Source organism: Myxine glutinosa, chromosome 2 (genome assembly GCF_964187855.1).
Source record: "Myxine glutinosa chromosome 2, kmMyxGlut1.1, whole genome shotgun sequence".
In the NCBI taxonomy this organism is placed as follows: Eukaryota; Metazoa; Chordata; class Myxini; order Myxiniformes; family Myxinidae; genus Myxine; species Myxine glutinosa.
This window is the reverse complement of record NC_136262.1, coordinates 194,534,349-194,550,561: the sequence shown is the minus strand read 5'-3', so window position 1 is coordinate 194,550,561 and position 16,213 is coordinate 194,534,349. Positions and strand designations below refer to the sequence as shown.

General features: G+C 48.6%; 1 protein-coding gene across 3 annotated transcripts in view; it reads right to left on the bottom strand.

The window, feature by feature from the left end:
• Positions 1-246: 246 nt before the first annotated feature.
• The window catches only part of PTPRA (protein tyrosine phosphatase receptor type A), a 221,923-nt gene continuing 205,956 nt past the window's right edge, over positions 247-16,213 (bottom strand). The window contains exon 23 of one of the 3 annotated variants that reach the window (XM_078772136.1): positions 247-385. In XM_078772136.1, the coding sequence (XP_078628262.1) occupies positions 343-385 (43 nt within the window). In that variant the 3' untranslated portion in view covers positions 247-342. The remainder of the gene's footprint in view (positions 386-16,213) is intronic. The other 2 variants (XM_078772135.1, XM_068106528.2) reach the window with 2 other exon arrangements.

Genomic DNA, 16,213 nt, shown 5'->3' with positions numbered 1-16,213 from the left:
AAAGCCAAGATGATATCTTTCAAGAAAAACTGAAAATTAGATATTAACTTGACTTTGTTTTTGTGTAAAGGCCTCTCAAAGGTACCTATGTAGTTTTCTCAATTCTTCACCAGTACTACACCCTTAAGGCGTTTCGAATGGAATTCTTAAGCCACTTGTCGAGCGCAATACAAGAAACGTGGTAAATGAAGACACCCCAGGTCGGTCGCACCTGTAGTCCTCGCTCCTCGACAGGATATCCTTGCATCTAGCGTTATGCAAAGCAAGCCTGTCCTCGCCACTGCATCGCTCCGATCTTTCTGTACGAGTGCCCTCTGCTGTCCCAAGTAGGAATGGCGCACGTCATATAGCAATGGAACCTCGCTCGCATTGCCATTGGAGATCCCTGATGTTGAAAGGGGGAATAAAGACATTCACACCTCTTGATTTGTCAGATTACTAGATTTGTGCCCTTTACCCAGGGTAACTCATTTAAAACCTGACATCATTTACCATGTCAGTATACCATGAACTCAAACTTGCTTCCCTCGTATTTTTTATATGTTTTTTACATTTACATAAGGTTCATGGAGGAGCATGCACAGAGGTGGTGGTTGCCATTGCCTTCCCAGCAGTCAGTCCAGGAATTTATTATTTGTCCAGGGTGCCAGAGATAGCTCGCCGACTCTTCACCAATAACACTATGGGATCTGGGATATTTAAAGTCACCAACCAATTCCAGAGGACAGGACACCCAACTTAACGTCCATCCGATGAAAGGCGCACACATTGATGCGAAACACCAGGATAACCTTCCAGCCTCCATGATCATTGTAATAAAAAGGTCCTAATATTGGGAAGAAGCCAAGTGCATCAATTAGACCGAGGATAATGTCAGGTGTTCATGTTACGATCCAAGATGTTCTGTGGATATTTATGGTTAAAAAAATGAATGCATTTGACAGTCATAATGTGGATAAATATCTTCGTTACACCACACGCGAAGTGAAAAGTGGGGCTAAGCAACTGATTCTATCTGTCCACAGACATCGGCCCATGGTCGAGGAACAACTTGATTTAAATGGAATTATATATTTTGAACAGTGGACCACAAACCTGTAGTTTAGCAGTACTTCAACAAATTTGAAAATAGCCCCTAGTGGGCTGACAGTCATTACTTGAGGTTGTAGTTCATACCTCTGCTGATTTGGGAGGACCCCTGGGAGACACCCTGATCCCATGGGAGGCCCCCTGATATTAAATCGAAACTCCAAGACTGGGCGATCCCGCGAACCACCGAGTAGAAGGGCTATATTAGGTTTCAGGTCAATCGGTTGGTAAATAAGGGACCAGTAAGGATCCAAAGTTTCAGGGGCTAACCCCCCCTTGGGAGCCCCCATGATACGAAATCGAAAAATGGAAGCCTGAGTGATTGTGCAGACAATCGAATATAAGGGCTGTATCGGATTTCAGAGCAATTGGTTGGTAAATAAGGGACGAGGAGGGATCTCAAATTTGGGGGGGGGTAACCCCCACTTCCCCTGGGAGTCCCCATGATCCAAAATCGAAAACCCAGCGATTGTGCAGGATACTGTCTTGTATTCATGTGTCAAGTTTCAGAACAATCAGCTATGCGATAAGGGAGGGGTAGCAAAAATAGCAAAAAGTTAACGGACGGACGGACGGTCGGCCGGCCGGACAGACGGACATCGCGATCCATTTGATTTTTTAAGTTCGTCATCTCTTCGAGAATCGAGATGAGACAACAAAAAAATTATTACAAACAGGAAAGGTACTGTTTTAGGGGCGTCATAAAAGTACAGAAACAACAGGCAAGTACTAACTTAATGTGTAAAACACGGTGCATCAACGGCGATAAACTTCTCAATTTCTTTTTCTACAACGTTTAAAACCTTCACTTTATTTGAATTGAATTATCTACTTAAATACTGTAGAATACAAATCACCTTCTTGACACTTCCAAAAACTTTCAGTTCAGCAGTACTTGGACAAAATATTATGCCACCTCGACCAATCAAATTTTCCGGCTCACGATCTCAACGTTGGGGTACATCAAGATTCAGACAAAACGGCAGCTTAGAGGAATATAGATTATGCTCGGAAATGCAAAGAATGAGTTGAAAAGAACCTTCCATCGTCTTGTTCTCAGGACTGCATGGGGAAAGGCGTTCTATTAACTCTCATGTCACCTCCACTACTGAAGATGAACAGAGGTTACGTATTTACCCCTGTTTGTTTGTCTATTTGTAAGCAGCATATCCCAAAATGTTATGGACGGATTTGGACGAAACTCGGACAGGTCGGGTGTGTGACAAGGAAGAATTGATTCAACTTTGATGAAGATCCAGATACTAGAATTAAGTGATTCTTCACCATTGAGAGATAGGGCTAAAAACGACATATAGCACTGTGGCGGTTACCTTATGTGATTACCTTATTTGGGCATAATACACGTGCATGGGCCTGTTGGACTTGTGGTTGTGCGGACGTGACGCACGCGCGGTTGCCGGAGCCACGCCCTCCGAAGAGGGCTTTTGGCTTTATATAAGCATGCTGACTTCCGTTCGAGTTTCGTGTGCTGGATCTTGCTGTTACAATAAACCATCTTCGAACCCTACGAATGGCCTCGTTCTCTCGCCTTCCGCGACTCCTAAACTGGTGACCTCCGACTGTCCCCGAACGGATTCGGGGGCTGCAAACGAACACGGCAAGCGCGGCCTGGCCAGGGAAGCCACCTAAGCTGGTGACGCCGGCTTCTCCCTTACGGCTTCGGGCGCAGTTTCCAACGCGGTTTCGAAATGCCGGAGTTTCGGTAACGACGACGGCCATGACTATGAGGTTCGCGCACCGCGCTCGGCTCCTCCTCTACGACCGGAGGGGCGAACCTATTCCAAGACCCTCCGAAGGCACGGCTGCTTCGTTACCTTCGCGCGCACTGACGTTGGCGGAACGGCCGCTTCATCAACTTCGCGCAACTACAACTACAACCACAACTACTTCTCCGACCCTGCATCCTCGGGAGGCCCGCGAGGAACCTCGGCAGCCTCCCCCGAGGCCTTGACCAGCCCCTCGGTTGGCTCACTCGCTTTTCGCGTGCACCGCTCGAGCCTTCTCGGCACTGCACCCGCGACCTGCAACCTCGGGAGGCCCGCGAGGAACCTCGGCAGCCTCCCCCGAGGCCTTGACTAGCCCCTCGGTTGGCTCACCCGCTTTTCGCGTGCACCGCTCGAGCCTTCTCGGCACTGCACCCGCGACCTGCAACCTCGGGAGGCCCCCGAGGAACATTGGCAGCCTCCCCCGAGGACTTGCCCAGCCCCTCGGTCTCCTCGGCCTACGCATAGGCCCGTGGAGTGCATTCTGGGGGGACATATGTGGCGGTTACCTTATGTGCAGGTAACCGCATGTGGTGGTTACCTTATGTGATTACCTTATTTGGGCATAATACACGTGCACGGGCCTGTTGGACTTGTGGTTGTGCGGACGTGACGCACGCGCGGTTGCCGGAGCCACGCCCTCCGAAGAGGGCTTTTGGCTTTATATAAGCATGCTGACTTCCGTTCGAGTTTAGTGTGCTGGATCTTGCTGTTACAATAAACCATCTTCGAACCCTACGAATGGCCTCGTTCTCTCGCCTTCCGCGACTCCTAAAGCACGACATTTAAAAACGTTGTGGACGAATTGTGACAAAACCTGGTGGATTAGTTGAGGTGACTGACAATACATGTCAGTATGTATTGATACAAACGATTGGCACAAAGACAATACATGATGGTATGCATATGCACATAATCTTGTGTCATGATGCGATCAAAGATGGCCGACTGGCAGCCATTTTAGTTGTAAAAACCCCGATATTGATTGAACACATCCTCAACCTTTTCTCAGACATGTATTTACCGATCTTGTTCAAACTTGGCACACATAAAATAAATGATGGGTTACATAATACATATGCGTGCCATTTTCGCTCAAGATCAGATCCAAGATGGCCGTCTAGCAGCCATTTTGGTAATTAAACGCATCCCCAACCATTTCTTGACAGGTATGTTCCGATTTTGTTCAAACTTTGCACAAAGACAATGCATGAGTATACATATGCAGAAAGATGATTTTGTTTTGTAGTCAGACCAAAGATGCCCGACTGACGGCCTTTAACTCTTTACAGCAAAATTACTAAAACTACAGAGGCGATGACATTTTATGTCTTTTTCTTCTTGTTTATAATAGTTTTGCTATTTCTTCAACAAGACACAAATTGAAGTAATAGCACTTTCATGGAAACGAGGTTGCTGGCGACTTTGCTCTAGCGACCTATAATAATGCCACTGCCTAGCTGTACAGTCTCACATCGAAAGGTGTAGAACCATAAACGGCAAGAGTCCTTTATTTCAGTGGCAGAGGTTGGTAGGTAGCCAAGCCAAGAAGTGGTCAACTCGCTTCCAGGGATATGTGACAAAACTCCAAATATGAGGAAACGTATCACATAGTGGACCCCAAAGTGTATGCTATGGGGTGTGTAGGTCTGGGGGCATGCTTTCCTAGAAAATTATTGAATATTGGAAATCATTTCCCTGCATCCCAGTGCATTTTTCCCTCCCAAACTTTTTGATAAAAAGCATTGAAAATATGGACATATGAGGTGTGACTGAAAAACATGATAAAAGCAGAATTATCAGGCTGTTTCAGTCTCATGCCTCCTCCGTGCAGCAATGCAGTTTTTGGTAAACAATGAAAAAACTAGAAAATAGAATTTGATGCAAATGTGCCGATGGATATGTCAACCCACTGTTATGTTTGATCTCAATTAAAGGTCACAAGAAAGCGGCAGAGAGTGCGAGAGAGATAGAGAAAAGAGACAAATAGAAGAGAGAAAACACTAGATGGTTCCATCTCGAGTTATGATCCTGCAAAATGATGTTCAAAGGACACACGAAATATGTTACGCATGCACTGACAACCCGAAACAAACAATGTCTTCAGCGTCTTCGGCTGCGGTTCACACATTCTTTAATAGCTAGTCCACATTATTGATTATATATATATATATATATATATATATATATATATATATATATATATATATATATATATATATATATATATATATATATATATATTGTTGCGGTATTGAGTTTTGTACAATAAAGGTTAAATTTCCCCCTCATAGTTTAGTCACATTACAACACGTAGCCTCGCGATAGTTCAGTTATTTCATAGTATGTGTGAGAATAGTCCGTTTCCTGTGTTAGTTTTGCGTTGAGTAGAATAATGAGAGTAGGTCCTTTTCATTGTTTCATTGCCTTATGCCGCCTCCATCGCCTTACACCTTATGCTGCCTTTGGCTTTTTGGCACGAATTAACACGAGGCAAGCCTGGCAGGTCGGGTCGGGACCGAATGAGGACGGCGAAGAAGCTGACGGTAAGCGCGAGCCGCCAATCAGGACTCAGAGGGTGTGGCTGCAGCACTGCGTCACAGGGTGTGGTTGGAACATTCGAGAAGGCTAAGGGCTTGTCCATATAACCCTTTGCGCGAAGCCCCCAAGAGGCAGTTCAGCGAGTTGAGTGGAGTACGAGCAGTGGAGTTCGGTGAGTTATGAGAGTTGAGAGCAGCGCAGTTCGGGGAGAGGTGAGCTTGTGCATTAAGCTATCGGAGAGGCGCGTATTGATGAGAGTTACGAGATCGGAGAAAGACGCGCATGAACCAAGTATAAGCGCTCCTATTAAAGTGACGCTCGGTTGAGCTTGAGGCTGAGGCTGAGCCTCTATTGCATTGGGTTACGTGAGTGATAGCGCACTGGTAACTCAACACGTTGTGGAAAGCCGCTGAGATATGCGTACATTCCTTCCCCCTTCCTGCCTCATCTGCTGCCTTTTGTTCGAGAGACGCGCTGCGACGATCCTTTCCACCACCTTCTTGCCATCTTCGCGGGACGTGCTGAAAACCGTGGAGAGCACGCCGGGCCGCCGTTCCTGGACGACCAAGGCAGCACGTGGACACCATTATACCTGCAATTCCCCTGTGTGTGTGATCGGGCCCGTGTCTGGGTTATTATAAGACTGATTAAGTCCTGCTCTGTGTCTGCTTTCTACCAAATTGTACATAAGTGTAAATAATAATTAAATCTTCTTATTCCTTTATTCGACCGTCTCGTCCCTTCCATCATTGACTAAGCGTGGTATGAATAGAACCGCTCGAATCGGGTTCCAATACTGGAAAACTGCACGGACCACATGGTACGCAATCCGCTCGGTGTACTCCAATTACACGTGGCTCATGCGAGGCTTGGTTCCCTGCTTCCGTGGCGGCGCAGGTATTTAGGTACGAGCGAGACTTGGTCCCGAAACCCTACCCTGCGTTTGCCCGGAAGAGGCGTTTCAAGTCTCGGTTACGCCGGCCCAGAAAGAACAAGGGGCTTAATCCCCACTTGGTAAGGGTAGGAAGGGCGGCGGAAAACCGTAACTATATATATATATATATATATATATATATATATATATATATATATATATATATATATATATATATATATATATTGTAACGAATTTGAGAAGTGTAACAGTTTTGGAGAAGTGTAACAATTTTGGAGAAAGTGTAACGAATGTGAAAAGTATGGTTTTGTTGTGTGTAACACCCTCGTAATGTAAATAATGGTCGCAGCCGTCCTCCTAGTTAATTCCATGAAACTTACACACAGGCCACGATATATCTTTTTAAATAGTTTATTTCCTTATTCCATGTAGGCTATATATGTGTTTCCCACTAGATTGACTCTGCATTGTATCAAACGAAATAAGCGTAGGCCCCTTTCAATTTCCCCAATCATCTCCGCTCCCCAAAGTTCCTTTCAAAAGCGGTGCGAGTGGTGTTCAATCCCGCAAGCCGCCATTGCCCATGTGCTCATCTCGGAGAAGAGGGGGGTAGGAGCCGCCAACTCACAGGCGTGGCACGTCGTCATGATCAAAGGAGGAATCGGACAGCCCTAACAGCCAACCAGCACCGCGGTTAGCGACCCGGTAGGCGTGCCCTCGCAGCCGGCGGCTTGATTCCGCCCCGAGTAATAAAAGCGACTGGAAGGGACTGCTTGAGGAGATGACATGAGAGAGGACATGAGAGATGAGCTGTGAGCTGTGAGCTGTGAGATGAGAGACGCTCTAAACCAAAAAGGAGAGATACTTGGAGAGGAAACAAGCTTTGGAGAGACGCGCTGAGAGGAGGGAGACGGCTCCACCAGAAGGAGAGGAGCAGGTGTGACCGAGCCAGAGCGTGACGTCCACAGCATCAGCAGCGTCGACGCGACCGAGGGTTTTCCCGCCAAAAACGCGAAGAATTGGGAGCTGCTACCTCCAGCCCTGCCGGTTGCAGGGACCTGACCCTGCCTCCCTCTCCAGCAACCCACCTCCGCCATTCCTGCCTGCAATTTCCCCCGTGTAAGTGTGAACGTCGTCTGTCTTGAATGTTGTCCTGGGGTTAAGTAAATTGAATAGTATAAGTTACCGATTCACTGTGTGACTGCTTCTTCCATCCATTGCTTGTAAATAACTTTGGTCGCTCCTTTTTTTTGCTTGTGTGTGTATAATAAATCTGTTCTTCCTCCGTACTCTGTCTTCTTCTCTCTTCCTTCTCTTTCGGTCGCTTTAGAGGTTTCCCGATTGAATATCTGTGGTGCGATCTGGTCAACGTTGGGGGAGTCGGGCCAATTGGGGATCCTGTAACGGTCGCGGTTGGACCATCCGCTCGGCCCATCATAATATCTAAACCGCGATCCGTAACAATATATATATATATATATATGCACTATATATATATATATATATATATATATATATATATATATATATATATATATATATATATATATATATATTGTTACTGATCGCGGTTTAGATGGTATGATGGGCCGAGCGGATGGTCCAACCGCGACCGAACAGTTATTCCCCGATTAGAACCCGATTCCACCCAAACGTTGGCCGGATCGCACCGCAGCTAGTCAATAGGGAAAAGACAAAGGCGACACGGATGTGAAGAAGAAGAAGAAGACAAAAAGGTTGGAAATACTACTAAATTTATTCCTACTATTTACATGCTCAAAGTAACCAAGGAGAAGGAAAGATAATAAAATAATATACAGAAGAATCAGAGACACAGTGCAATTATTAGCTTATACAGACTTAATTAACCCAGGGACAGAACAAACAAAACAAACTCACGTACACAAGAAGGGTGGAAAGGCAGGAGGTGGATGGCTGGAGGGAGAGGAAAGGTCCAAGGGGGTCCTGCAGCACAACCGGCGCGTTTAGCAGCCGCCGTTCCTTCACGACCCTGCTCCAAACCGCCGTTCAGGCCCCCAAGCTGCTGTTGTGGCTGCTGTGGACGTCGCGTGCTTTGCCAGGCCTTGTCCGACTCGTCTGGTCCAAACCCTCAACTCTTTCCTGGTCCACTCACTCTTTACCACCGACTCCTCACCGCAACCAACGCAACCAACTGACCACCACCACCGACTCCTCACCGCAACCAACTGACCACCGACTCCACTGACTGACTCCTCACGACTCTCTCCGCCTGACTCTTGCGCGCGCGCCTTTATAGCGCCTCCAGCGATCAAGCCGCCGGCCTTCAGGACACGCCCATCGGTGTGCTCACCTCGGCCCTGGTTGGTCGGCACGGCCCTCTAGCTCCGCCCTTGATGACGATGGGCGGGCACGCCTTTCTTCCCCGACCCGAGCCTCGTGGCCAATGGTGGTTTTGGAGGGGAGGTAATTGGCAATCGAGGGTTGGCAATGACGAAAGGGGATGTAGATTTTGGGGATGGGAATGAAAGGGGATCTATTCTCTTTCACTGGTGCAATGGAGTACTTCAATTAATGGGAGACACAGCCTTACCCTAGAACACAGAATAAGAGATAACTATCAAACAGGGGTATTCTATTATTTGGCTGACGTGTATGCTTGTGGACTAATTATGGGATGCCCTTTCACCTTTACACAGCTCCGGAGGTAGGGGGGCGCAGAATAAACAATAATAATAATAATACAGCACACAATCAAAAAAAATACAGTCCTCATCTCCGCAACACTGCACCCTCCTCCTCTTAGGCAAGACCCGGGCCTACAACTTTTATTTAGTGTGACACGTAGGTGTAGTTCCCTCTACTTTTAACCTAACCCTGAGTGCGACAGTTTTAAAACATAAATAAATGTGTCCCGCTGCTCCATTGCACTCTGCCTAACAGACTTACGCCCACAGTTAACCGAATTGCGGAATGGTCTTCAAACTACACACCGACGGTGGGGAGCATTATTTACAATGACGCTATCTTTATTTACAAAGCTAACCCAGGACCTGTGATTGTTCTTTCTGGGGGGGAGACAGTCTGCTCTGCATCAATGCACCATGAAAGCACCCAAAAACGCACCAATACAAGCACCCTCAAGCACCAATCGGTGCAGTCACCATTGTTCATGAAAATAAAAACAACAACCCCTAACCCTGCAGGTGTCTCTTGCTCTTCGGCTCCCTCTGCTGGCTATTATCATTTGTTCTTCCAGATGTTGTCATTCCTTTGCTTTGCTTACTGGCGGCCTATTTGTATTAAAACTTGCACCCAATGTGTCCCTTTTTATTTATTTTATTTATGGCCCATAGGGCCGACTACGTGTGGTTCACCTGTGGGGCATCGGTGCCCTGTGGCCAAGGTCCGCCAGCAAGATGTCGGGCCCTCATGGCCAGTTCCAGCAGAGGGGCCATGCCCCAACCCATGGGGTCCATAAGTGGTGCTTGGCCACAGACATGTGGTCCATAATGTGGTGCATCGATGCAGACAGCTGGTTCTGGGAATTCCGGGCGCACAATGGAGGACTCACGCACGCTCCCCTCGGCACCCAATGGCACACAGGTCATGTGGGAGACAAAAGGGGAAAGACAAATGAGCGAGGGGTAAGGTCACAAGGGTACACATCAATAAGGCAATGCAAGGCGAAATGCGTACGGAGGGCGAAGTGAGAAAGCTCGTCCCTAACGTACGTCACCCCCCTGCCACCTACACTACCCTTGCCCTTACCCCATATTTACAAAATCTACCCATTTACAAATTCGTCGCTAATGTCTCGTCTCCCCATATTTCTCCAATACCAAATTCGTCACCACAATCCCTCTAACCAAAATTTGCCATCACCCAATTCATCATCAATCCTCATAAGGAGGAAGAGATGGAACAACAAAGCACAATGTCACACCCACGTCATGATGCGTCTCACAATCCAAACATTTGCATCATAAAAAATAATCAAAACATGGCATGGTGTGGAGTTCCTGTCACCTCAGGTGAGTGGATGCAGATGGTGCGAGGAGATCCTTCATCCTAACTATCCTCTAAATGATTTTAACACACTTTACCCTACCCGGGGTCTTTCCCTGCCAATCCATTGGCCAACTTACCCTATGGGTTCTAAAAACCAATTCCCATTGACCAAACTGTGGTGCTTCTCAATTTGGGGTCTCACTCCCCCGATTCATCTCCCGGTGCCCTCGCACAATTTCTGGGCTGCGACGTGTAGCTCTCCCAGCAGGTCTACCCACCTGCACACCTCCACCACTGCAGTTGCCACCCGAGCTTACCTAGCTCCTCACCCTAACCTAACTAACTGGGGACAGCCCCTCCTGGCTCTGTCACCCCACTCGGTGCCCTCCGGCACTGGGCTACCCGGGTCCGTCCTCCGGATCCTCGGGCCCCATCCACAACAACTACTACCGGCTCCCAGAGCCCACCTGCGGCCTCACCTGGCCGACATCCTCACAGTGGTGGAGTGCCCAAACCAACTACACACACTAACAGGCTACACGCCCAGCCATTTCCACAACACTAATGCACCCATCCAAAGACCATTCTTTCACCCGCACCACAGATGCCAATATCCAACCACAATTTACCTGTACCCTCTACCTAACACTTACACTACCCGCCCCAGGTATCCGTGATGGGGGTCCACTCTTCCCCCATTCACACCTTCGCACCATCCACTCCACTCCACAATTTCCACCATACTCACTCCACGACCATCCATTCCAATCTTCCAGATATTCCACACTACCATTTATTCCATACACCTGTCCTCCATTCACCTGTCGTTGCACACCTGTGCAATCATACCTGGTGCCACCTGCACCCTCCTTTCTTCCTGGACCATTTGGTCAGCACAATACACAATCACCTTCCCTCACTCATACACTGCTCCACACACCTGTTCAGTTGCACACCTGTGCAATCACACCTGTTCAATCCTCACACACACGGCATCATCTCAGCTAACTACTCCCCTCTGAAACTTGCGCTTCCCAGTCGCCCCTTTAAACTATTGCGCTCCCTCGTCATTATAATCCACGCTAATCTACCTGCGTCCCCACTACAGGTATCCGTCACTAACTAACCTTAACGTTACCTAATGTCATCTTCTAGGGCCCTACACACGATATCCTAACCCACCCGGGCTAGTTTTCACTGCCATACACCCCATAAACTATAGCGCATTTGCCCCACTTGTGAGGGATGGTGGAGTTGCCATCCCACCACATCGGGGAGGTCCCACTATCAATTTTGCTCGTCCAAATTCCAACCAATTCGAAAATTTTCCATTTACTGCCAATTCTACCCACTATTATAAATTTCGTATCAAGTCATGATCACTATCACTATCACCATCATCACAGTCCACTATATCCTAGCCTCGGTGCGTCGTGACATCATTAAACTCGGTTCGTAAAGCCGAGCAATGAATTCGGGTGGTTTGGTCACCTGCAGGTTGAATCCGTCCGGCTTTCGGTTCAAGGGAGGTGGTTTGGTTGGACCGAGGTTCCACGCACCATCTCGGCGCGGCACCTTGCGGTCCCGGGCCCGATGGCTCAATCTCCCCCGGTCGGAACCCCGTCCCCGCGAAGGGGCACCGTTCCGCTTCCTCCCACTCGCCCTTGAACCGAACCGGTCGCCTCGCCCGCCAAGGCCCGGACTCGACCGTGCGGGGCGGGGCCAAGCCCGAATCGGCAACGACGCTTCAAAGAGAAGCGACGCAGCATCGATCCGCGCCGGGCCTCGCACCCAACAAAGCACACCGCGCCCCGAGTGCTCGCATCGGCTATCCGTCGCCCTAACCACTAACCCGGTTACCGTCGATGCTTCACTTGCATGCTCACACGCATACGCTACCCCTTTCACCCTCACAAAACCTGGCGTTCCAACGCCGTCCGTACATTCCACCAACGCTCTCCCTGTTACACACCACACCTCTCGCGCACACTCTTGCGCACACTTTGGTCCACACCTCTCCTCTGTTACGTCCTCCGTAACACTCACCATGGGCGTGCACTCTTGCATCCACCCACTAATGCGCTCACATGGGCTCTCCCACACCCGCGCTACCACCAACTCAGGTGTGCTTCCTCGCACACGTTCCACCACCACCTTACTCTCCGTGTCACACTTCGTACACCCCGACGTGCATTCTCGCTCGCACTCGGTTTCACACTCGCGCTCCGATGTGCCCTCTCGCACCTGCGCCATCACCAACTCACTATTCGTGTCACACTCCGTACACCCCGACGTGCATTCTCGCTCGCACTCGGTATCACACTCGCGCTTCGTAACACGCTCACCCCTTCACGCACACTTTTTTTCCACACGCGTGCCATTTCTACTCACACGGGACCCTTCACCAACGCCCAGATGCTTCCTCGATCCCAAGCGCGCGACAATTCTTTTGTCGCTAAACATCCTCTTACAAAATCTCCCAGCACAATACACAACAGCACGACTCACCTGGGGGATCCTTTTCTCCACGCGAACCTGTAAACTTCCATTCGGGTTAAGCACAGCATCGTGATGTGAGCAGGTACTTTGTACATTTTCCATTTCTCCCTGCAATTCCCGGGCTACCTCCGTCACCTCTTCAATTTCAATGCCCACTTCCGCTTTTTCTTTACTCACCTCGACGACCGCTGGCTTTAATAAAACACCCTCTACCTCATCGGTCGCCGGCTTTTCCAAACCCCGTGTCGCGATTTCTACCCCCGTCATTGTACCCGTGCTTTCCTCCGCTTCGCTCAACCGGCGCTTCTCGACCCGCGTTACCTCGTCGTGCACCCCTGGGACCCTTTCGCCCAACTTGCGGTCTCTGTCCCTCTGCTCCCTTTCCTCCCTATCGGCCCTCATTTCTTTCGTTGTTGCTTCAATTTGCTCAGTCTGAGCCCTCATTCTGTTTTCCATTCGCTCATTATTAGCGTTTTCTTTCTGTATTTCCACCATGATTTGGACCATGAAGGCTTGCATTTGGAGCACCGTTGGTAGTACCAAGGGTGCGGCCGCAGCTGCCCCAACCTCGTGCGTGAGAGCGCCATTTTGTGCGCCTGATACCCCCTCAACCACACCTTCTTTACTCTCCTCCACCATTTTCCCCACTTCTTCCCTGGGGTCCTGGGTCGATTCTACCCCGTCTATCTCTCCCACCGGCATCCCGTCGCCTTGACCAGCCATGGCGCGATTTCAAAATTCGGGTTTTGTAAAACAAAACAAATTTCGGCCGCTCCAAATTTTGACCAAATTTTTTTTTTAGATGTTTTAAAAATTTGGTTCGGGCCCCGAATCTCACTCCCAGACACCAATTGTTACTGCCAATAGTACAATTGGTGTCCAAAATTTGGGCTAAATAAATTTAGTCCCAGGTTCGAATCCCAACTCCTGACTACCAATTGTTACTGATCGCGGTTTAGATGGTATGATGGGCCGAGCGGATGGTCCAACCGCGACCGAACAGTTATTCCCCGATTAGAACCCGATTCCACCCAAACGTTGGCCGGATCGCACCGCAGCTAGTCAATAGGGAAAAGACAAAGGCGACACGGATGTGAAGACGAAGAAGAAGACAAAAAGGTTGGAAATACTACTAAATTTATTCCTACTATTTACATGCTCAAAGTAACCAAGGAGAAGGAAAGATAATAAAATAATATACAGAAGAATCAGAGACACAGTGCAATTATTAGCTTATACAGACTTAATTAACCCAGGGACAGAACAAACAAAACAAACTCACGTACACAAGAAGGGTGGAAAGGCAGGAGGTGGATGGCTGGAGGGAGAGGAAAGGTCCAAGGGGGTCCTGCAGCACAACCGGCGCGTTTAGCAGCCGCCGTTCCTTCACGGCCCTGCTCCAAACCGCCGTTCAGGCCCCCAAGCTGCTGTTGTGGCTGCTGTGGACGTCGCGTGCTTTGCCAGGCCTTGTCCGACTCGTCTGGTCCAAACCCTCAACTCTTTCTTGGTCCACTCACTCTTTACCACCGACTCCTCACCGCAACCAACGCAACCAACTGACCACCACCACCGACTCCTCACCGCAACCAACGCAACCAACTGACCACCGACTCCACTGACTGACTCCTCACGACTCTCTCCGCCTGACTCTTGCGCGCGCGCCTTTATAGCGCCTCCAGCGATCAAGCCGCCGGCCTTCAGGACACGCCCATCGGTGTGCTCACCTCGGCCCTGGTTGGTCGGCACGGCCCTCTAGCTCCGCCCTTGATGACGATGGGCGGGCACGCCTTTCTTCCCCGACCCGAGCCTCGTGGCTAATGGTGGTTTTGGAGGGGAGGTAATTGGCAATCGAGGGTTGGCAATGACGAAAGGGGATGTAGATTTTGGGGATGGGAATGAAAGGGGATCTATTCTCTTTCACTGGTGCAATGGAGTACTTCAATTAATGGGAGACACAGCCTTACCCTAGAACACAGAATAAGAGATAACTATCAAACAGGGGTATTCTATTATTTGGCTGACGTGTATGCTTGTGGACTAATTATGAGATGCCCTTTCACCTTTACACAGCTCCGGAGGTAGGGGGGCGCAGAATAAACAATAATAATAATAATACAGCACACAATCAAAAAAAATACAGTCCTCATCTCCGCAACAATATATATATATATATATATATATATATATATATATATATATATTGTTGTGGATATGAGAATGTTTTTTTATTTTATTGTTGTGGTAAAATGTTGTTGTAAAAGGTTGTTGTAAAATATCACCCCTCCTCCCTCCGTTGTGGTTGTATAAAAGGTCAAAGGGCATTCCCGTAGTTAGTCCATAAAACATACATGCAGGACACGATATATCTTTTTTTTGCCAGTTATATCCTTATTATGTGTATTAGCGTAAGGCTGTGTCTTCCATTAATTGAAATACTCCATTGCACCAGTGAAAGAGAATAATAATAATAATAATAATAATTCATTTATTTTGTATAGCGCTTTTCCAGAAGCCCAAAGGCGCTTTGACAGAGTGGAAAACATAATGCATAACAATACATGAAAACAACAATTGCAAAAAGACAAGAATCAAGAAAACAAACAGCAGCGATATACGGATAGATCTACGAATATACGAATTTTATCTACGATCTACGTATCTACGTAGATCGTAGAATAAATATCTACGATCTACGAAAGATATACGAATAGATCCCCTTTCCTTCCCATCCCCAAAATCTCCATTTCATATTACATCCCCTCTCGTCATTGCCGAGCCTCGATTGCCCATATTACCTCCCCTCCAATAACCGCCATTGACCACGAGGCTCGAGTCGGGGAAGAAAGGCGTGTCTCCACCTCGTCATAGAGGGGAGGAGTGAGCCAGCCCCACTCGACCAACCATGAGCCAGGGGTTTGGCTAGAGAGGGCGGAGGAAGAGCGATCGGGGAGGTTCGAAAAGGTTGAGGGGCGGGGGCCTATATAACCCAAGGCAGGGCGTGTCCAGAGAGAGATGCGTTTTTACAGAGGAGAGATGCATTTTGAGCTGAGACAAGGAGGGTCACAAAGAGCTGGGTCATCAGAGCAAGGGCGCATGAGGAGATGGGAAGAGAGAAGGCTTGAGACCAACAGAGGTGATGAGTGCACAGCACAAGAGGGTTGCCTGACGCGAGAGATCGTGCCTTGCCTGAGAGGAAATCCCATCATTACTGAGAGAGCGAGAGGGTCGTGGCGTCGACGCAACCACGTTGGTTCCAGCGGTTGTCGTGTTCGCTTTAAACCACGACGCGAGGTCGGAACGGAACCTCGACGGCTGAACGAGCCGAACCGGCTGCCTTTGCCAGCTGAACGGACCACCTCCTGTCATTCCCCGCGTGAGTCAGTGTCTTTTGTTTGTTCTGTCCTGGGAATAAGTT